The sequence below is a fragment of the Saccopteryx bilineata genome, chromosome 4 (assembly GCF_036850765.1).
Source record: "Saccopteryx bilineata isolate mSacBil1 chromosome 4, mSacBil1_pri_phased_curated, whole genome shotgun sequence".
NCBI classification, from domain to species: Eukaryota; Metazoa; Chordata; class Mammalia; order Chiroptera; family Emballonuridae; genus Saccopteryx; species Saccopteryx bilineata.
In genome coordinates, this window is record NC_089493.1 from 297,305,452 (window position 1) to 297,328,635 (window position 23,184).

General features: G+C 44.1%; 1 protein-coding gene across 1 annotated transcript in view; it reads right to left on the bottom strand.

Moving 5' to 3' along the window:
* The window catches only part of LOC136335755 (phospholipid-transporting ATPase ABCA3-like), a 164,462-nt gene that overhangs the window by 27,239 nt on the left and 114,039 nt on the right, over nt 1-23,184 (bottom strand). The window contains exons 17-21 of the mRNA XM_066276851.1: nt 19,608-19,706; nt 15,626-15,797; nt 11,481-11,775; nt 7,432-7,678; nt 7,105-7,309 (exon numbers count right to left, since the gene is read on the bottom strand). Coding sequence (XP_066132948.1) covers nt 7,105-7,309; nt 7,432-7,678; nt 11,481-11,775; nt 15,626-15,797; nt 19,608-19,706 — 1,018 coding nt within the window. The remainder of the gene's footprint in view (nt 1-7,104; nt 7,310-7,431; nt 7,679-11,480; nt 11,776-15,625; nt 15,798-19,607; nt 19,707-23,184) is intronic.

The following is a 23,184-nucleotide window of genomic DNA, read 5'->3' on the forward strand; positions in this document are numbered from 1 at the left end:
AATCAGGAAAAGTAGCATACATTTAGAGTAGACCAGATCAGGAAGAGAGAAAGCTCCCGAGTTGTTAAAGAACTACCCAGAAATATATGTGTTCATAAGTGATAGTTACAGTTTCTCTAAAGATAGCAAGGCTGCCCCTTTGTGAAGAATCACAGAATTCTTTAGCAGGGTCACTAATAGAGGAAAAGAAAGATGATACATGAAGACACACACACTATCCTTAGATAGGGTGTGATTCAACATGATAAAAATGTAAATTCTCCCTAAATTACTCTAAATAGAAATAACAACAGGTTTTCTCTTTTTTTTGGAAGTTAGACAAGCTAATTTAAAAATTACATGTAAACAAACAAAACATGTCAAGATAGCCAGGAAATGTCACAGAAAAAGGTTAATGGGGAGGTAAGACAGGTCAATACAAAAAACATAATTAAATGTATTATAAAATGAACATAATTAGGGGCCCTGGCCGGTTGGTTCAGTGGTAGAGCGTCAGCCTGGCATGCAGGAGTCTGGGGTTCGATTCCTGGCCAGGGCACCCATCTGAAGCGCCCATCTGCTTCTCCACCCCTCCCCCTCTCCTTCCTCTCTGTCTCTCTCTTCCCCTCCCGCAGCCGGGGCTCCGCTGGAGCAAGGTTGGCCTGGGCACTGAGGATGGCTCTATGGCCTCAGCCTCAGGCGCTAGAATGACTCTGATTGCAGCAGAGCAATGCCCCAAGATGGGCAGAGCATCGCCCCCTGGTGGGCGTGCCGGGTGGATCCCGGTCGGGCGCATGCAGGAGTCTGTCTGACTGCCTCCCTGTTTCCAACTTCGGAAAAATACACACACAAAAAATGAACATAATTAAAACAGATCGGTAGTGCCACATTACAGATACATCAATGGAATGAAGAAAACAAAATATACTCAAATGCTTATTATCAGTTAAGATACATCACTAGTCAAGTCAGTGGGAAAGCAGTGTTTCATTCACGTCAGTGGGAAAAGACTGGCTTTCAGAAGAACGGGAGAACAAGGGGTTAGCTATCCAGGAGAAAACATAACCCTTACTTGGCTCTCTACCTAAAAAAAAGTTCACAAACGAGGAAACAGCAAAGCAGGCTGTGCCTGATGCACAGTGGCCCACCTAGGGGCTGGGGTCCCCGGGGAACGTGACGACCACAGTGTCTCTAGGCGTCCGAGAGACCCTCTCTCTCCAGAGTGATGCCGACAGCTTTCTGACCCTCGATGAGACCTGAGTGAGGTGAGCCTGTCTTCCTTGCTCATGCCGTATCCACGCCTAAACCACAGATGCACTCACAGGAGCAGCTCAGTGTTTGCGAGTAAACCATCCCTCCCGCTCAGGAAGGCGGGGTTTTCAGGTGCGTCCTAAACTTGAGGACCTAAAGGAACCTGGAGGTCGTGGAGACAGGCTCACAGACTGGGTGAGAACAAAGCCGCACCACGCAGCACCTCTGGTGACATAACTCATGAGGACAGTCACTGTGCCACTTTTCTGAGTCTTTACGTGCGGGCTCAGGTGTGGGAAAGGCAGAAACCGTTACGGGTCCCCACGGAGAGTCTCCTGGGGTGACAAGTGCAACGGGGTTGGAGCAGTTAGGTCCTCAGGGCTCTAGTCAGCTCAATCCTTATCCCTGGCACAGAAGCAGCCAGGCCACCCGCTCTGTGAATCGGATGGGCAGAGAAACGGTGACATTAGAATCCCGGCGGCTAGGCGCAACAACAAAATCTTTCCTTTTTTTGTTGGGTCAAAGGACGAGTCCATTTGGTACCATTTCCAGAGCAAGGTAAGGGAGTCTCTCCTTGAAAACCAGGGGTACTCAAGTCAGGTAAGCAAGCAAAGCTAAGAACCCAGATGGAGCACCCAATCTGAGAACCATTAAGAGAAACTTCAGATGGAGAGGAGAGAGAGGGGGAGGGAGAGAGAGAGAGAACAACACTGCCTTTCATCACCCCCCCCCCCCCCCCCCCGCCCAGAAAAGCAGAAGTGGAACAAGGTGTGAAGGCAAAGATAAGAGCAGAAAGACCTAACTCTCACTCACATCACCCAGGATGACTCTGAGTGTAGAAATGACAATTCAGTAACCCCAAGCAGGGTTCTGAAAGTGTTCTGTTCGAGTGAAACTGGCTAGGTCGCTTATTTCTGTGAGCTTCAGTTTCCGTGCCTGCAAATATGATGAACTAGCGTTGCTTAAGGTCATCGTGCTGTTGAATAATGTAACACATAAAAGAACACATGACTGGTAACCTTGCCCCTGAACTGTAAATGGCAATGCTGGTACAGGTATTAATGGTGGGTGGTCTTACCTGTAGACCTATGGAGGATAAGTGGTTGTGCTGGCCAAGTTTCAAGAGCCAGAGAAAGGATGGATTCCTGGCATGGAGGTGAAATGACTCAGGGGTTTTCTGACGGATTCTAAGCCAGACTGCGTCACACTGAAGGAGGTAGCAAAGCCGGGGACCGTGCCTGGAGCAGCGCCCCCAGCTGCTGTCCTGAAGGGGGGACTAGCAGCCCTCACAAAGGATGGCTGTCTTCCTTCCCAATCGCGGGTGGGCTGGGGAGCAGTGGGCAGAAGAGGCTGGCAGGGGAGCACCAGCGGGGCTGTGTGCTGGTGAAGGACGCCCGGTGCCTCTCTCTGGACCCGAGACTTCTCTGCACATGCTGTTTGCTCCCCACACTTCCACCACGGTCCCTGCGCCAGCCAGCCCAGTCCCGGGTCCCCCTGGTGAGCAGTGGGCAGAAGAGGCTGGCAGGGGAGCACCCACGGGGCTGTGTGCTGGTGAAGGACGCCCGGTGCCTCTCTCTGGACCCGAGACTTCTCTGCACATGCTGTTTGCTCCCCACACTTCCACCACGGTCCCTGCGCCAGCCAGCCCAGTCCCGGGTCCCCCTGGTGAGCAGTGGGCAGAAGAGGCTGGCAGGGGAGCACCCACGGGGCTGTGTGCTGGTGAAGGACGCCCGGTGCCTCTCTCTGGACCCGAGACTTCTCTGCACATGCTGTTTGCTCCCCACACTTCCACCACCGTCCCTGCGCCAGCCAGCCCAGTCCCGGGTCCCCCTGGTGAGCAGTGGGCAGAGAGGCTGGCAGGGGAGCACCCACGGGGCTGTGTGCTGGTGAAGGACGCCCGGTGCCTCTCTCTGGACCCGAGACTTCTCTGCACATGCTGTTTGCTCCCCACACTTCCACCACGGTCCCTGCGCCAGCCAGCCCAGTCCCGGGTCCCCCTGGTGAGCTGTGGGCAGAAGAGGCTGGCAGGGGAGCACCAGCAGGGCTGTGCGCTGGTGAAGGAAGCCCGGTGCCTCTCTCTGGACCTGAGACTTCTCTGCACATGCTGTTTGCTCCCCACACTTCCACCACCGTCCCTGTGCCAGCCAGCCCAGTCCCGGGTCCCCCTGGGGAGCAGTGGGCAGAAGAGGCTGGCAGGGGAGCACCAGCGGGGCTGTGCGCTGGTGAAGGAAGCCCGGTGCCTCTCTCTGGACCCGAGACTTCTCTGCACATGCTGTTTGCTCCTCACACTTCCACCACCGTCCCTGCGCCAGCCAGCCCAGTCCCGGGTCCCCGCTGAGGAGCTGTAATCGTGGTGGGGTTCTGGTTCTCCTTCAGAACCAGTCCTAGGGTTCCTGTGCAGTAACTACAAGTTTTCTCATGGGTGTAAGAGCCAAATTGACTCCAAGTTTCTCCTTTTTCCTCCAACAACTAAATTAATCATGCCATGGTTTTGTTTGATTTGAGAATTTGCAGTTCATCCATGATAGTGGCGACTGGCATGCTACTTTATAATGATCTACTTCATTTCTGAGTTCATTGCTAGCCAGTGAACTGTTGGAGGGCTGAGCTGTTACCCCATTCACATCTAAGTCACAGCATCTGCTGTACAGAAAGGAGATTTACCTCTTTTACTTCTGTTTGCCCCTTTTACTGCATGGCTTCACATCTTTCTCACCTTCAAATGTGCACATCAAGCACGCTGCCAAGGCCACTAGTGAGCATATTCATTACACTAAAAAATGCTGAACTATCCCCTTAAGATCAGAAACAAGGCAGGGGTGCCCCCTTTCACCACTCTTATTCAACATAGTTCTGGAAGTCCTAGCCACAGCAATCAGATAAGAAGAAATAAAAGGCATCTAAATTGGAAAAAAAGAAGTAAAACTATCATTATTTGCTGATGATACGATACTATATATAGAAAACCCTAAAGTCTCAGTTAAAAAAACTACTGGACCTGATAAATGAATTCAGCAACGTGGCAGGATATAAAATTAATAATCAGAAATCAGAGGCATTTTTATACACCAACAATGATCTGTCTGAAAGAGAAATTAAGAAAACAATCACCTTCACTATTGCAAAAAATAAGTAAGTAAATAAATAAAGTGCCTAGGAGTAAATTTAACCAAGGAAGTTAAAGACTTGTACCTGGAAAATTATAAAACATTGATAAAAGAAATCAGGGAAGATACAAACAAGTGGAAGCATATACCATGCTCATGGTTAGGAAGAATAAACATCCTTAAAATGTCTATATTACCCAAAGCATTTTATAAATTCAATGCAATATCAATTAAAATATCAATGACATACTTCAAAGATATAGAACACATATTCCAAAAATTTATATGGAACCAAAAGAGAACACAAATAGCCTCAGCAATCTTGAAAAGGAAGAATAAAGTGGGAGGTATCTCACTTTCTGATATCAAGTTATACTACAAGGCCATTGTACTCAAAACAGCCTGGTACTGGCATAAGAACAGGCACATAGATCAATGGAACAGAACAGAGAACCTAGAAATAAACCCACAGTTCTATGGACAACTGATATTTGACAAAGGAGGTAAGAGCATACAATGGAGTAAAGACAGTCTCTTTAACAAATGATGTTGGGATAATTGGACAGCTACCTGCAAAAAAATGAAACTAAACCACCAACTTACACCATTCACAAAAATAAACTCAAAATAGATAAAAGATTTAAATGTAAGTCATGAAACCATAAGCATCTTAGAAGAAAACATAGGCAGTAAGCTCTCAGACATCTCTTACAGCAATATACTTGCTGATTTACCTCCATGTGCAAGGGAAATAAAGGACAGAATAAACAAATGGGACTTTATCAAACTGAAAAGCTTTTGCACAGCTAAAGTCAATAAGAACAGAATAAAAAGACAAACTACACAATGGAAGAACATATTCGACAATACATCTGATAAGGGATTAATAACCAAAATTTATAAAGAACTTGTAAAACTTAACATCAGGAAGATAAACAATCCAATCAAAAAATGGGCAAAAGAAATGAATAGACACTTCTCCAAAGAGGACATACAGATGGCCAATAGGCATATGAAAAAATGCTCAACATCACTAATCATTAGAGAAATGCAAATGAAAACCACAATGAGATATCATCTCACACCAGTCAGAATGGCGCTCATCAACAAAACAACACAGAATAAGTGCTGGCGAGGATGTGGAGAAAAGGGAACCCTCCTGCACTGCTGGTGGGAATGCAGACTGGTGCAGCCACTGTGGAAAACAGTATGGAGATTCCTCAAAAAATTAAAAATCGAACTGCCTTTTGACCCAGCCATCCCACTTTTAGGAATATATATCCCAAGAACACCATAGAACTGTTCCAGAAGGAGAAATGCACCCCCATGTTTATGGCAGCATTGTTTACAATAGCCAAGATCTGGAAACAGCCCAAGTGTCTGTCAGTGGACGAGTGGATTAAAAAGCAGTGGTACATATACACAATGCAATACTATGTGGCTGTGAAAAAGAAGAAAATAATTTTTGCAACAACATGGAGGGACCTGGAAACTATTATGTTAAGTGAAATAAGCCAAGCAGAGAAAGAAAAATATCATATGACCTCACTCATCTGAGGAATCCGATGAACAATATGAACTGAGGAGTGGAATAGAGACAGAGGCAGGATCCAAGGGTCCAGAGGGGACACGGACAGAGGGAAGGGGGATGATGGGGTGATAGGATGGGACGAGAGCAGAAAAGCAAATCCTGGAGGGAAGGGGAGGTAGGGGGATGTACTGGGGAACACGGGGGAGGGGAGGATGTATTCAGGGGTACACTAGAACCTATGTAAACACAATAAATTAAAATAAATTTCATGTTAAAAGAAAAAGATGTTGAACTATCCTTCCATGCTCACTGTTCCTGCCACTTTCTCAAAGTCTACAATCAGGTGTCTGAGTCAAAAGCAGTTCTGCTTCGCAGACCGAGCCATCTCAGATTTGGGTTATGAAAGTGTGTGTGTATGTGTGTCTGTGTGGGGTGAACAGTAACAGAAGCTTCCATTAGGTATTGAGTCTACCCTGTTTGCTCAAGTCCAGTGTATTGGAGGGTGCAGCGTTGGGAACGGGTGGGCAGTGACAGACAAGTAACAAGTGACAGGCTGCAGTCCTTCAGGCAGTCTGGGCCAGGGCAGAATGCTGAGAATGACATGGGAAGCCGACCCAAGAGAGACGTCTCAAAGGAAAGTGTGTTCTCCAACTGGGAGGACCTGAGCAAGAGCATTCCCACAAGTGGTTTCCGCAACACAGTCTCTGGCACGAGACGCCAAAGTGGTTTCAAATTGGTTCACAAATTTTATTTTATTTTATTTTTATTTTTTTGTATTTTTCTGAAGCTGGAAATGGGGAGAGACAGTCAGACAGACTCCCGCATGCACCCGACCGGGATCCACCCAGCACACCCACCAGGGGTGATGCTCTGCCCACCAGGGGGCGATGCTCTGCCCCTCCGGGGGTCGCTCTGCCTTGACCAGAGCCACTCTAGCACCTGGGGCAGAGGCCAAGGAGCCATCCCCAGCGCCTGGGCCATCTTTGCTCCAATGGAGCCTTGGCTGCGGGAGGGGAAGAGAGAGACAGAGAGGAAGGGGGGGGGTGGAGAAGCAAATGGGCGCTTCTCCTATGTGCCCTGGCTGGGAATCGAACCCGGGTCCCCCGCACACCAGGCCGATGCTCTACCGCTGAGCCAACCGGCCAGGGCCCACAAATTTTATTTTAGGAGGCAGGTAGTTTTTAGGAATTTTTGGTTGGTGACAAGGGAAAGGAGCCTTCAGGCGGTTTCACTCACCAGCAGCAGGCAGCAGGTGACGGAGAAGCAGATGAGATCCCACAGCAGAGCGGAGAGCCAGTACGTCAGGGCGGAGACCCCACTCACAAACTGGACGTGCTTGGCCTTCGTGGTCCTCTCGGTCACTGTCTGGAAGCCGAAGCTACTGGCCATGACAGCCAGCGCAAAAGCCAAATTTAAGACGATCTGCAATCCGGCTGCAGGCCTATCAAAGAGGAAATAAAAAAAATGAAATAAATGACAAAGTAGAAGTGGAGACGACGGCTCCAGTGGGCATTTCCTCGTGTGGATGGCGAGGTCGCCGCAGGAGGAGGGAGCTGTACCTACACGGTGTGCGTGCTGTACAGAGGGAGCGGCTGCGGCGCGTTGGCAACCTGAATGGATGCGCGGGGTCCGGAAAGGGACGTGAAGAGAATGTTGTCCAACATGGACACGGACATCGCGGCCGCGTGGTACGCCTCGTTATTGAACAAAATCGTTATCACTGTTCTGTTTTTCTCCACCTCAATGGCAAGCGCAACAATGGCGAAGTAGCTGTACTCTTTACTCTCCAATATGGACCTTGTTACATTACCTGGAAAAAAAAGAAGGAAATCGGTCAGCGAGTCAACGTGTGATACATCCCCAATGACTTCTACTGGAGAGGACTGAACGTTTTGGGTTTTTTTGCTGTTGTCTCTTCCTCGTCCGACTTCTCACAATGGCTGTTTAAAAATCTGTCTTCTGCCCTGGCCGGTTGGCTCAGCGGTAGAGCGTCGGCCTAGCGTGCAGAGGACCCGGGTTCGATTCCCGGCCAGGGCACATGGGAGAAGCGCCCATTTGCTTCTCCACCCCTCCGCTGCGCCTTCCTCTCTGTCTCTCTCTTCCCCTCCCGCAGCCAAGGCTCCATTGGAGCAAAGATGGCCCGGGCGCTGGGGATGGCTCTGTGGCCTCTGCCCCAGGCGCTAGAGTGGCTCTGGTCGCAACATGGCGACGCCCAGGATGGGCAGAGCATCGCCCCCTGGGGGGCAGAGCGTCGCCCCTGGTGGGCATGCCGGGTGGATCCCAGTCGGGCGCATGCGGGAGTCTGTCTGACTGTCTCTCCCTGTTTCCAGCTTCAGAAAAATGCAAAAAAAAAAAAAAAAAAAAAAAATCTGTCTTCTGGCCCTGGCCAGTTGGCTCAGCAGTGGAGCATCGGCCTGGCATAAGGGAGTGGGTTTGATTCCGGCCAGGGCACACAGGAGAAGCGCTCATCTGCTTCTCCACCCCCCCTCCTTCCTCTCTGTCTCTCTCTTCCCCTCCCGCAGCCAAGGCTCCATTGGAGCAAAGATGGCCCCGGTGCTGGGGATGGCTCCATGGCCTCTGCCCCAGGCGCTAGAGTGGCTCTGGTTGCAACAGAGCAACGCCCCAGATGGGCGGAGCATCGCCCCCTGGTGGGCATGCCAGGTGGATCCCGGTTGGGCGCATGCGGGAGTCTGTCTGGCTGCCTCCCTGTTTCCAGCTTTGGAAGGATGAAAAGGGGGGGGGCAAAGAAAGAAAGAAAGAAAGAAAGAAAAAATCTGTCTTCTATCTCATCATCTCCCCTACCCTATCACATTATAATCTACAACCTGAAAAAACAGCAAATCACTAAGAATTTCTGGCTCTATTCTTGTCTAAAATAACCTTTTTTTTACAAAATAGTTCCGGTTCTTCTAGAATATTCTAAGAAATTTGCATGTCCATATACATTTTACTATTGGCTTGCCTATTTCTGCAAAAAGTCTGATGAAATTTTGATAGGAATTGCATTAAATCTGTAGGGTCTGTTTAGGGAGAAATGCTACCCTAACAACAATTTTCCAATCTGTGTCCTGGAAGAATCTCCCCATCTATCTGTAAACTTGGTCTCCTTCAGCAAGTTTCACAGTTTCAGTCTACAGGTCTTGCATTTCTTTTCTTAAATTTAAGTATTTTATTTTATATATATATATTTTTATTATTTTTAATTTTTTTACAGGGACAGAGAGTCAGATAGAGGGATAGATAGGGACAGACAGACAGGAACGGAGAGAGATGAGAAGCATCAATCATCAGTTTTTCCTTGCGACACCATAGTTGTTCATTGATTGCTTTCTCATATGTGCCTTGATCGTGTGCCTTCAGCATACTGAGTAACCCCTTGCCCGAGCCAGTGACCTTGGGTCCATGCTAGTGAGCTTTTTGCTCAAGCCAGATGAGCCTGCACTCAAGCTGGCAACCCCGGGGTCTTGAACCTGGGTCCTTTCGCATCCCAGCCCAATGCTCTATCCACTGCACCACTGATTGCTCAGGCTATTTTATATTTTGATGCTATTGTGAGTTTTGGCACTTTGTGGGTTTTTCCATCTAGAAATGTGTCCATTTAAGTTGAATTATTTGGTGCAGATTTCACATTTCTATCATCTTTTGTTGCTTTCCTGTGACCGGTCAAAAGTGCACCATGACTTTATGGACACACTGTATATGTGAAATTATACACTTCTTAGCTTTTTCTGATTTACTTATTTCACTCAGAATAATGTTCTCAAGGTCCATTCATGTTGTTGTAAATGACACTATGTCATCATTTCTTGTGGCTGAGTAGTGTTCCATTGTATCTATGTACCACATCTTCTTTATCCAGTCCTCTATCGAGGGACACGTTGGTTGTTTCCATGTCTTGGCCACAGTGAATAATGCTGCGATGAACATGGGGGTGCATGAATCCTTGCATGCCAATATTTCAAGATTTTTGGGTAGATACCTAATTGAGGGATTGCTGGGTCATATGGTAGTTCTATTCTTAATTTTTTGAGGAACCACCATACTGTCTTTCATAATGGCTGTACCAGTTTACATTCCCACCAGCAGTGAATGAGGGTTCCTTTTTCTTCACAGCCTCTCCAACACTCGTTATGATCTGTCTTGTTGATAATAGCCAATCTAACAGGTGTGAGGTGGTATCTCATTGTAGTTTTGATTGGCATTTCTCAAATAGCTAGTGAAGATGAGCATCTTTTTTATATATCTCTGTCTATTCATGTTTCTTCTTCAGATAGGGAGAACTATCTGATCAGGAACTCTGCCCATTTTCCAATTGGATTGTTTGTTTGTTACTGAGTTTTGTGAGTTCTTTATATATTTTGGATATTAACCCCTCATAGAAGTTGTTGTTTGAAAATATCATCTCCCATCTGGTTGGCTGCCTATTTGTTTTGTTCTTGGTTTCTTTTGCTGTGCAGAGCTTTTCAGTTTGATATAGTTCCATTAATTTATTTTTGCCTTTACTTCCCTTGCTTTTGGGTCGAATTCCTAAATTGTTCTCTATGGCTGAGGTCCGTAAGTTTAGTACCTATGTCTATGCTTTTGTATATATAAGTTATTGTTTCAGATCATCTATTTAGGTCTTTGATCCATAGTGAATTAATTTTTGTGCAAGGGGACATGTTGTAGTCAAGTTTCGTTCTTTTGCATGTGGCTTTCCAATTTTTCCCAGCACCATTTATTGAAGAGGTTTTCTTTACTCCATTGAGTGTTTTTGGCTTCTTTGTTGAAGATTATTTGTCCATATATAATATATATGTGGCTCAATTCTGTTCCATCGGTCGGTAGGTCTGTTTTTCTGCCTGTGCCATGCTGTTTTGATTCTCATGGCTCTGTAGTATAATTTGAAGTCAGTAGTGTGATACCTCTGGCTTCATTCTTTTTTTCTCAGAATTGTTTTAGTTATTCAGGGTTTATTATGGTTCCTTACAGACCTGGTGATGTTTTGTTTTATTTCTTTAAAAACCAGGTAGAGAAAGAAAAATATCATATGACCTCACTCATTTGAGGAATCCAAGAACACTGTGAATTGAGGAATGGAATTAAACCTGAAGGGAAGGGGGAGGGAGGTGTTAAGAGGGGGGGAAGGGAGATGTTAAAGGGAATACGGGGGAGAGGGGATGCATTTGGGGAGACAGTAGAATCTATGTAAACACAAAAATAAAAATATGACATTGAGATTTTAATGGAGATTGTATTAAATTTGTACACACACACACACACACACACACTTTAAGTGAGAGGCAGGGAGGTAGAGAGACAGACTTCCTTGTGCGCCTGACCGAAGCCCCCTACAGGGCTAAATTTCACACCACACTAATTTGGCTCTTTACCTACCCTCTGAAAGGTGATAGAATTTGCTGAAAATAAAAAAAACCTATAGCCAAAACACCTCTACTAATTATTAACTTTTGTGGTCAGTTGTCTTGAAGTGTACATTTTTTTTCCCCTCTAAGATACTGGTAATTAGTAGAAAAAAAAATGGGTAGCTAAAACACCCAAGTCAAGTCCCTCCTTTTCACGTGACACACACAGGTTTTCTGTACAGTAGCTGTCTCTTCTACAGGCCTTACCTGGTACTTGGCGAAGTTCTTGATTCTTAGGCTCTAGAAAAACCTTCAGGCTTCTTATGAGATTCGTAGCCAAGTCAGATTTTCCTGAAACTGAGTAAGGCACAATTGTTCGACCATACTGACCCAAATCCATTGTTCTGATGGGCTCACTAGAATATAAGCTGTTCGTTGTTAAGAGGTATGTAGTAACAACCAAAATGATGGATGTCTGTAGCAATATCAACTTCCAGTTGCGCCAACTAAACAGGGCTTTCTTTATAAACATGGAACGGAATTGCTGGCAGTAAAGTGGAAACTAAGAAAGAGAAGAGAAACATAGTACAATTGTTGGCGACTCAAGTAGGATATTCGTATTGGGAGCCATTCATATAAACAGAATCTTGAAGATGTGGAATTGGCTGACTGGACTCAGTGTGTTGTTCCAGGACAAGAGCCTGTGGCTAGTTGACTAGAGGCCAAAGTTAAGGGCAACACTGACACAGTTTTCCAGACGACTCAGGAACAGCCCCAAGCAACCTGCTATGAAAGAGTTTGATGGGTGCTTGGGTTGTGCTAAATACAGTGGCACCTGAGATACGAGTTTAATTCATTCTGTAACTGAGCTCGTAAGTCAGTCAACTCATATATCAAACAAATTTCTCCCATTTAAAATAACTGAAATAGATTTAATCCGTTATAGCCCAGTGAAACATCCCCAAACCATCCTAAATTATAAAAAAGACATGTTTTTAATTAAGAAACACACATGTATACTTTACCAATGCATAACAAAATATATGAAATAAAAGAAAAAAGTGTTGTTTAGTACTGTACTCTTACCTGAGAGACAGCGCACGGCTAACGGAGGCGAATGGCGGAGAAGGAGGGAGGGAGGAAGGGATGCAGGCACTGTAGACACATAAACTAAAACTGCACTTTCTTAACAGTAAGTGTAAACTAAAACTGCATTTATTTACTTAAAATGAAACCACAAAAACTTAATTGTGAAAAAATGCACTTTCTTAACTTTAAACTTAACCTAAGCTTAACATTACATATTTTTCATTTAATCATCACCTGTTTTTGCCTTTTTGGCTGCACTTTCGGCACTTTCATTTGCAGGACTTTTTTTTTTTTTTTTGTATTTTTCCGAAGTTGGAAACAGGGAGGCAGTCAGACAGACTCCCACATTTGCCCGACCGGGATCCACCCAGCATGCCCATCTTGGGGCGTCGCTCTGCCGCAATCAGAGCCATTCCAGCACCTGAGGCAGAGGCCACAGAGCCATCCTCAGCACCTGGGCGAACTTTGCTCCAATGGAGCTTTGGCTGCGGGAGGGGAAGAGAGAGACAGAGAGGAAGGAGAGGGGGAGGGGTGGAGAAGCAGATGAGTACTTCTCCTGTGTGCCCTGGCCAGGAATTGAACCCAGGACTCCTGCACGCCAGGCCGACGCTCTACCACTGAGCCAACCGGCCAGGGCCGACACTTGCAGGACTTTTAAATAAAAATCTATTCAAAGAGGTTTGCTTTTGCTGCCTTTTAAAATGTTACGGAAATGTGACAAAAAAGTGTCATTAAAAAGTGCTGAAGCACGACCAGTTGAAACTTTTTCTGGGTGTTTCTTTTCAATGAAACTTGAAAGCTTCTCCCACATTGCCAGCGTGTCTTTAATTTCACTCGTAGAAATCACTTCCTCCGACTCTGCCTCCTCCTCACTACTAATCTCTTGCAGAAGCTCCGTATGTTGCATCATCTGTAGCTCCTTCAACTCCTCAGTTGAGAGTTCCTCCTCATGTTCCTCGATGAGCTCATTTACATCACCCTCATCTACCTCCAGACCCATCGACTTTCCGAGGGACACAATCTCCTCCAACGCTTCTACCTCAGTCTTGGTCTCTGGTTTGAATCCTTTGAAGTCCCTGTCTGCAACAACATCAGGCCGTAACTTTTTCCATGCCGAGTTCAAGGTTCTTCTTGTAACCTCTTGCCATGCCAAGTCAATAATATGTAAACATATCACGATGTTGTAGTTATCTTTCCAAAACTCTCGAAAGGTTAGATTTGTATTCTCAGTCACCTCAAAGCAGCAGCAGAACAAGTGCTTTGTGTAAAGCTTTTTAAATTTGGAAATGACCTGCTGATCCATAGGTTGCAAGATTGAAGTTGTGTTGGGTGGGAGGTAGAGGACTTTTACGAATTTGAACTCATGGAGAATGTCATCTGTAAGACCAGGTGGGTGGACTGGAGCATTTTCAAGGATTAGTAATGCTTTCATCAGGAGTTTATTTTCTTGAAGATATTTCTTCACTGCAGGACCAAAGACGAGATTTACCCATTCAATAAAAAACTGCCTCGTAACCCATGCCCTAGCACTGGAATGCCACATAACCTGAAGTTTTTCTTTCAGAATCTTGTGAGTCTTAAAGGCTCGAGGATTTTTGGAATGATACACTCACAGTGGCTTTACTTTACAGTCACTGCTAGAATTTGCACACAATGCAAGGGTCAGACGGTCCTTCATGGGTTTATGGCTTTCAGTTTCTTCTCCTCTGCGGTGATGAAAGTTGTCATAAAAAAAATGAAAGCATTTTTTTCCAAAACAATTCTGTTTCGTCACAGCTGAACACTTGTTGGGGGATGTAGCCTTCCTTTGCGATAAGCACAGCAAAATGTGCGATGTACTCCTCAGCTGCCTAATGTCAGCACTCGCAGCTTCACCATGCCTCACCACCGAGTGGATGCCAGATCTCTTCTTGAAATTTTCAAACCAGCCGTGACTTGCCTTAAACATATCTTCTGCTGCCTCTTTTGAGGTTGATGGTTCTTTCTTCTTCAAGTCGCCGTAAATAGTATGTGCCTTTGCGCATATTACAGTCTCCATTACTGTATCTCCTGCCAGCTCTTTCTCTTTCACCCACACCAGCAGAAGCTTCTCTATTTCTTCATGGATATTTGTCCTTAATTGGGACAGAATTGTAGTTCCTTTCACTGGATTTGTGCTTTTGATGGCATCCTTTTGTTTAAGGATGGTACAAATTGTAGATGGATTGTGGTCGTAAAGCCTTGCCAGTTCAATCACTCAGACACCATGCTGATGTTTTTCTATTATTTCTTGTTTTACTTCTATCAACATCATTCTCTTCTTCTTCTCACCACTGTCCTTTACACTCACTTTCTTCGGCCCCATGATAGCACACAAAAAAAGTTAGTAAAAAATGCAAAAATGATGCAAGAACGAGTACAGTGCACAAGATTCGACTTGATTCTGCGCGTAACAGGTGAGAAAGAACAAGATGCTGGTGTTGTGCTGCTGATACTGGGCCCGTGTGCCAATGCACCAACTAGCGGCAACTTCCTGAATCACAACTCGTATCTCGGAATTTCTCTCGGGTCTCGAAAGAAAATATGAACCAAGTCGCAGCTCATATCTTAAAAAATTCGTATGTTGATCTGCTCGTATCTTAAGGCACCACTGTAATAACCACAATACTGTATCATTAAAAATGACAAAGATATAATACAAATATATTCTTGAATGGGATCCAAGAAACAAGAAGATAGGATGAAAAGATTTATCCATGTAAGGATTTAAGGGAAACAATTAAAATCTGGTTTCTGTTCTAACTACATGGAAAAATCTCATCCTAATTTTATTCACTAATATACTTGTCGTACTGATTAGAAAACCTAAATTACATTTCTCTTCTTATTAAAACCATAATCTTTTTATTTCTCCATTGAAAAGGAAATATTCCCATGAAAACCATATGGAAATACTGTCTTTTGTTATGTTTTAATACCTCAATTATGACTGATAGTGGAAAAATGCCATAATCTGATCAACCAGTATCATCTGATCACAACTGTCCTAACTCTTGGGTCTTGTCTTAGATCTGAACAAAGGAAGAATTTATGAGAATATAAATGAGAACTTTTCAATATGATTCTGCAAAACAACAATGGTGAGAAGAACAGCTGTCCTTCACCTAGAACCCACTTCTCCTAAATCAGAAGATCACATCTGGCTGCATCTTCTATGGCTAAATTCCAAACATTTTTAAAGTTCAGATATTAAATAAAGTGTGTGTGTGTGTGTGTGTGTGTGTGTGTGTGTATCTCATAACCAAGACAAACGTACTATTTAAGTTTTTAGTAAATAGGCTTACTCCAGTATTAAATTCCATGGTAGCAATTTCATTCAATCTGGAAAAAACTGGTGTATCGTTGTTTCTTTCCATAGTCATATTCTTCTTCATGTCTTGTCTTATTTCTTGATCCTTCACCAAAGGTGTCTGGGTCGTCTGCTGATCCGTTTGGGAACGGTCCGGCTTATTGACCCTACATGCACACAGGTACACACACACAGTCACAAAACATTCCGTCTCGACTAGAGCATCCACCAGTTCTAGGTGGGGAATGTCAAACAAGGTTCCAAACGTGGAAGACGCCCTCATCTTTCTGACAGATTGTCAAGTGGACTGGTTTCAAGCAGCACGGTAACAGTGGTTCCCAACAAACCTATCAGGGGACGAACTGCAATTCATGGAAAAGTTTCAACAATTCAAAGGGATGGCTTTATCATGAGAAAAAAATTATGATGTGATGTATGTTACATTAAGCTGAACTTAATCGAGTTAAAGGACTTAACCTTTTAATCAAAGGTAATAACTCTATTTTGAGGGTTAAAATGTTCTTTATGGAATGATGGGGACATTGACTAGTAGGTTTTTTTTTGTTTTTTTTTTTTAAGTTTATACATTTCCCACTACTGCCTATTTCTGAAATTGGGTCTTCGGGTGTAGATATTTGAGAATAAATAAAAGATATACACAAGTAATTATAATCTGAGGAGAAAAATTCTAGGTATAATAATAGTATACTAAGAAACAGAAAAGGTTAATTATATCAAAGAGGTAAAGCACTTGGTGGAAAATACATTATTTAAAAAATGTATTTTTTTCTAAGCCACAAAATTATCAAAATCAAAATATAAATAAGTGGAAGGAAAAAATTCCTATTACCTAGAGAGAATCCTGATGAGATCTTTTCTGCACACATGTACAAACAGGCACAAACATATACACATAAACATACACAAACATACATACACTCTCTTAAAAGTGGCATCCAAACTGTATTTAGTCTATCTTCATAATTACTGATATATTTGGGTTTATACCTAACATCTTGTTTGTTTTCTACTTATCTTAGTTTTATTATCTAGCTTTATTGAAGCATGATTGACAAATAAAAATTATATATCCATACTTATGGTATAGAATATAACGTTTACATATGTGTATCATTGGTGAAATGATTATCACAATAAAGTTAATTAACACATCCATCATCCCAAATAGTTACAGTTGTCTTTTTGGTAATAAAAATACTTGTGATCTACTTTCTTAGAAAATTTCAAATTTGCAATTATTATTCAATATAATTATCATGTTGTACTTGTGGAGACTTGTATGTATCCAGAACTTGAAATCATCTTATATCTGAAAGTCTGTACCTTTTAACTAACATTTCCTGTTTCTATCTTCTATACCCTGGTAACCACAATTCTACTTTCTGATAGAATGAGTCTGACTTATTAAGAGTTCACATGTAAGTGAGATTATAAAGTATTCTTTTTTGGTGTCTGCCACATCTCACTTAGCATAATGGCCTTGCAGTCCATCCATGTTGGTGTGAATGGCAGGATTTGTACAAATAATGCAATTAAAACATGGGGAGGGGACCTGAGCAGATACTTCTCCCAAGAGGACATACAAGTGGCCAACAGGGATATGAAAAGATGCTCATCTTCACTAGCTATTAGAAAAATGCAAATAGAATGGCTCCGGCCGCAACAGAGCAACACCCCAGATGGGCAGAGCATCGACCCTGGTGGGCATGCCGGGTGGATCCCGGTCGGGCGTGTGCAGGAGTCTCTCTGTCTCCCTGCTTCTCACTTCAGAAAAATACAAAAAAAAAATCAAAACTACAATGAGGTACCACCTCACAGCTGTTAGATTGGCTGTTATCAACAAGACAGGTCATAACAAGTGTTGGAGAGGCTGTGGAGAAAAAGAAACTCTCATTCACTGCTGGTGAGAATGTAAACTGGTACAACCATTATGGAAGACAGTATGGTGGTTCCTCAAAAAACTAAGAATAGAATTATCAGATGACCCAGCAATCCCTCTACAGGATTATCTACCAAAAAAACTTAAAAATGTTACGTAAAGACATATGCACTCCCATGTTTATCGCAGCATTATTCACAGTAGCCAAGACATGGAAACAACCAGTGTCCACTGATGGATGATTGGATAAAGAAGATGTGGTGCATATATGCAATGGAACACTACTCAGTCATAGGAAAATATGAAATACTGCCATTTGTGACAACGTGGATGGACCTTGAGAATATCATGCTAAGTGAGATACGTCAGAAAGAAACATATGATTTCACTTACATGTGGTATATAAACCTGAAACTCCCGGACACAGACAACAGTCTGGTGGTTCCCAGAGGGAAGGTGGTGGTGGGGTACTATGGGAAAAGGACCCAAATACATGGTGATGGAAGATGATTACACCGTGGGTGGTGGGTACTAATGTAATATACAGATGATGTATCATAGAACTGTACACTTGAAAACTATATAATTTTATTAACCAATGTCACTCCAAAAAATTTAACTAAAAAATAAAATTAAATTAAAAAGTGGAAAAAAAGGGTAAGAAAGGCAAACATTGAAATAATACCCAGGAAAGACAGGCTAGGTGACAGGCTAGGTGTCATGGTCCAAGATCTTAACCTTTGATAACATTTGCAGGCAGAGTATCTATTGCAGAGATAATGGCTCTAAATGAAAATTAATTCCCTCATTTTTCTTACCTAAGAACACTCTTGAGTATCTATCATGTGACAGACATTGTCTGAGACCCCAAGTCAGTATATAAGACAAACACAGTCCCTGCCTTTATGGAGCTCGCTCTAATTGTGACGAGAAAGTAACTTTTTTATAATTTGCTCCCCACCTACTTTTTCTGGAGACAGAGAACAGAACACTTTAATGAATGGCCAATAGGCCCTTTCTTATTATAAATTATTCTTATCATAATTTTTATCATTAATTAATGAAGTGGACTCTTTATTTCAGTCTTTTGTGAACTGAATTTTATGAATAAATCACTTCAGGTTAACTTTGATACACTGACAATATTAATTTAAATCCTCGAGGCTGACAGAATCAAGTCGAGACGTAACTTCATCATAATCTTATCAGAAGAAGGACATTTTGTGAGACTTTTGACAGTCAGATTAAACATCTGACTTTGCATGGGACATCCCCAGCTGCCTGGGTGTTTCCTTTTAAACTTTTTCACAGTGCAGGAAACACTAAGTTATGGAAACAAGGTTTTGTCAAAATTTTAAAGTCCTTTCTAGTACAGATTTCAAGTTAGAACTAGACATTTTCCTGTGATGATACCAATATGAATTCTTTCTTTCTCTTGATTCACTTTTTCCCCCCCCTTTGGTATTTTTTTCTGAAGCTGGAAACAGGGAGAGACAGTCAGACAGACTCCCGCATGCGCCCGACCGGGATCCATCCAGCACGCCCACCAGGGGCGATGCTCTGCCCACCAGGGGGCGATGCTCTACCCCTCCGGGGCGTCACTCTGTTGTGACCAGAGCCACTCTAGCGCCTGGGGCAGAGGCCAAGGAGCCATCCCCAGTGCCCGGGCCATCTTGCTCCAATGGAGCCTTGGCTGCGGGAGGGGAAGAGAGAGACAGAGAGGAAGGGGGGGGGGTGAGCAAATGGGCGCTTCTCCTATGTGCCCTGGCCGGGAATTGAACCCGGGTCCCCCGCACGCCAGGCGGACGCTCTACCGCTGAGCCAACCGGCCAGGGCCTCTCTTGATTCACTTTTAAAATCTCAACCAGAAAAAACAAAAAACAGAAAAGCATATGATCAAGGTTGAAGCTCAGTGTTTTACACTCTCGACCGTGTGTACAGAAACACACTAGCATAAACATCAACGTATTTTAAAAATACACGACTAAATTTTTTGAATGCAAATACGGTGGGGTTTGTCCTTGAGGTGATGTAGACCTTTAGGTGTTGAATTTTTTTGAAGGTCACTGTTACTTACTTCAGGAAGACTTCTTCCATAGTGGTGATCGACACATCAAAGCGGGCAATGCCCAGCTCTCTCTTTCTCTCCTTCATATCATCAAACAGAGCTTCAAACCTGCAGGAGAGGAGGAAGAAAAAGGGAAGTACTCACACTAATCTGGATACCTTTCATTTTCTCTTTTTAGTTCATTTTATTTTCTAGTATATACAATTTCTCTCTCTCTCTCTCACACACACACTGAAATACTGCTACTCAGCCCGAGGATGAAATACTGCCACACGTGGGATATAAAATGAAAAGCAAGAAATGAACAAGCAAGATAAACAAACAGAACCTGACAGACACAGACAGCAGTGTGGCTGGTGACCAGAGGGACAGGGGGCTGGGGTGGTGAAACAGCCAAGTGTACGGTGATGGGAGATCTGACTTTGGGTGGTGGGCACACAACCTAATATACACAGCCGATGTATCACACAATCGTACACTTGAAACCAATATGGTCTTATTAACTATGTCACTCCAATACATTTAATAAAAAAATGAGCGCTTATTTTTCTTCATTTAGTACTTCATTTTATTCACAATTGTTTTAAGTTATTTTATCATGATTATATATATATATATCATTAAATTTCACCTTTCATGGTTTTATGTATACAGTTGAAGCAGCATTGAACATATTCACAATGTTGTGCAACCATTACTACCGGGAACTTCCAGAACATTTTTACAATTCCAAACAAGAACTGCATACCCATTAAACAATAATTCTCTATTCCTCTCTTCCCTCAATGTGACCTGAAATTTCTCTCTCTCTGAATTTGCCTATCCTGTGTGCCTCATGTAAATTGGGATCACACAATATTGGTCCTTTTTTTTTTTTTTTTTTTTTTTTGTATTTTTCTGAGGTTGGAAACAGGGAGGCAGTCAGACAGACTCCCGCATGTGCCCGACCGGGATCCACCTGGCATGCCCACCAGGGGGCGATGCTCTGCCCATCTGGGGTGTCGCTCTGCCGCAACCAGAGCCATTCTAGTGCCTGAGGCAGAGGCCACAGAGCCATTCTCAGTGCCCGGGCCAACTCTGCTCCAATGGAGCCTTGGCTGCGGGAGGGGAAAGAGAGAGAGACAGAGAGGAAGGAGAGGGGGAGGGGTGGAGAAGCAGATGGGCGCTTCTCCTGTGTGCCCTGGCCGGGAATCGAACCCGGGACTCCTGCACGCCAGGCCAATGCTCCACCACTGAGCCAACTGGCCAGGGCAATATTGGTCCTTTTGTGTATGGCTTATCTCTCTGAGCATAATTCTTTCCAGATTCATCCATGTTGTAGCATGTCTCAGAATTCTATTACTTTTTACAGATGAATAACACTCACTGTATGGATATACATCGTATGGATATACATTCTGTCAGTGAATATTTGGGTTGTTTTTCTACCTTTTGGACTTTGTGAATAATGCTGCTATGAACATTAGGGTGCAAATATCTGTTTGAGTTTCTGCTTTCAATTACTTTGGGAATCGACAAGTGGGACTGCTGGATCATGGAGTAATTCTATGTTTCCCTTTCTGAGGACTCTCTATACTGTTTCCTACAGCAGGCACCCGGTTCGACATTCCCACAGCTACGCACAGGGTCCGACTGCTCCGCATCCTTACCAACCATTCCCACAGCTACGCACAGGGTTCCGACTGCCCCGCACCCTTACCAACAATTCCCACAGCTACACACAGGGTTCCGACTGCCCCGCATCCTTACCAACCATTCCCACAGCTACACACAGGGTTCCGACTGCCCTGCATCCTTACCAACCATTCCCACAACAGGGTTCCGACTGCCCCGCATCCTTACCAACCATTCCCACAGCTACACACAGGGTTCCGACTGCCCCGCACCCTTACCAACAATTCCCACAGCTACACACAGGGTTCCGACTGCCCCGCACCCTTACCAACCATTCCCACAGCTACGCACAGGTCCGCATCCTTACCAACCATTCCGACAGCTACGCACAGGGTTCTGACTGCCCCGCATCCTTACCAACCATTCCCACAGCTACGCACAGGGGTCCGACTGCCCCGCATCCTTACCAACCATTCCCACAGCTACGCACAGGGGTCCGACTGCTCCGCATCCTTACCAACCATTCCCACAACAGGGTTCCGACTGCCCCGCACCCTTACCAACCATTCCCACAGCTACACACAGGGTTCCGACTGCCCCGCACCCTTACCAACCATTCCCACAGCTACGCACAGGGGTCCGACTGCTCCGCATCCTTACCAACACAGCTTTCTGTTCTGCTTTCCTCTAGTGAGTAGTGATGTTGGACACCTCTTCATGTGCTTATCGGCAAACGGTACGTCTTCTTTGGAGAAATGCCTATTCAAGTTTTGGGCCCAATTTCACTTTAGGTTTTTTGTTTGTTTTTTGAGAGAGAGGCAGGGAGAGAGAGAAACAGGAACTTCGAGCTGCTTCTGTCTGTGTCCTGATCGGGGAATTCAACCAGCAACCTTTGTGCTCCAGAATGATGCTCCAACCAATTGAGCTATTCAGTCAGGGCTTAATTTTTTTTTAAATTCATTTATTTTTAGAGAGACAGAGAGGAAGGAGGAGGGCGGAGGGAAGCATTCATTTGTTTTGTGCTCCATCGTGCATTCTTGGTTGTTTCCTGTGTGTATCCTGACCAGGGATTGAACCTGCTACCTTGTCATTTTGGGACAATGTTCTTAACTGATTGAGCTAACTGGCCAGGGCCTAGGCGCTTTTGTTTTGTTTTAGACAAATATTCAATATTGCTCTGTTCCATAATAATTTCTGGCTAGCAATGGGGAAATGTTTAGTAGATTTTTCTTCACTGCAATGCTTATTGTCAAAGAAATGGAAATAGAGACCTTCGCTTTAGCAAATTTCTCCCACTGTAACAATATTTGGTATAAATTCCTTTATTCTTCTAAAAAATTACCAATTTAATTTTTTATAAGTGTTAAGGACTATAGCTACTTTATAATTTATTCACATGTAATAGCTACATCAAATGGAAATCGTGCTCAAAGTACAGGAGGTATACATCGTTAAATAACAGAAAACGACGTTGGGGAAGCAGTGGCTGAGCCCCGGGGAGACTGACTCAGACAGTGAGGTCACGTGTGTGACAGTTTGTGAGCTGTGGTGCAGGCACATGAAGGATTCCAAGAATAGTTTTACCAGGAAAAGTTTACATTATTTTAGGTTGAAAAGATCTTCAGAAACTGATTCACTTCTTAAACACACCTCTCATTCCCAGTGAGGGACGGGACTACTAACTCTACGTGGGGTCACCCTCAGAGACGTGGGCTCAGAACCTCCATCTTTACATTCCCTCCATGTTTGAGGCTGGACTCCATCTCCATCTAGCTTCACCCGGCTTGATTGGTCCTTCTTTTATCCGACAGTTCAGTCTGACCCCTCTTCCTATGACAACTATTTACATATTGTGTGTGTGTGTGTGTGTGTGTGTGAGAGAGAGAGAGAGAGAGAGAGAGAAAGAGAGAGAGCAAGGGAGCGAGATGGGAAGCATCAACTCGTAGTTGTGTCATTTAGTTGTTCATTGATT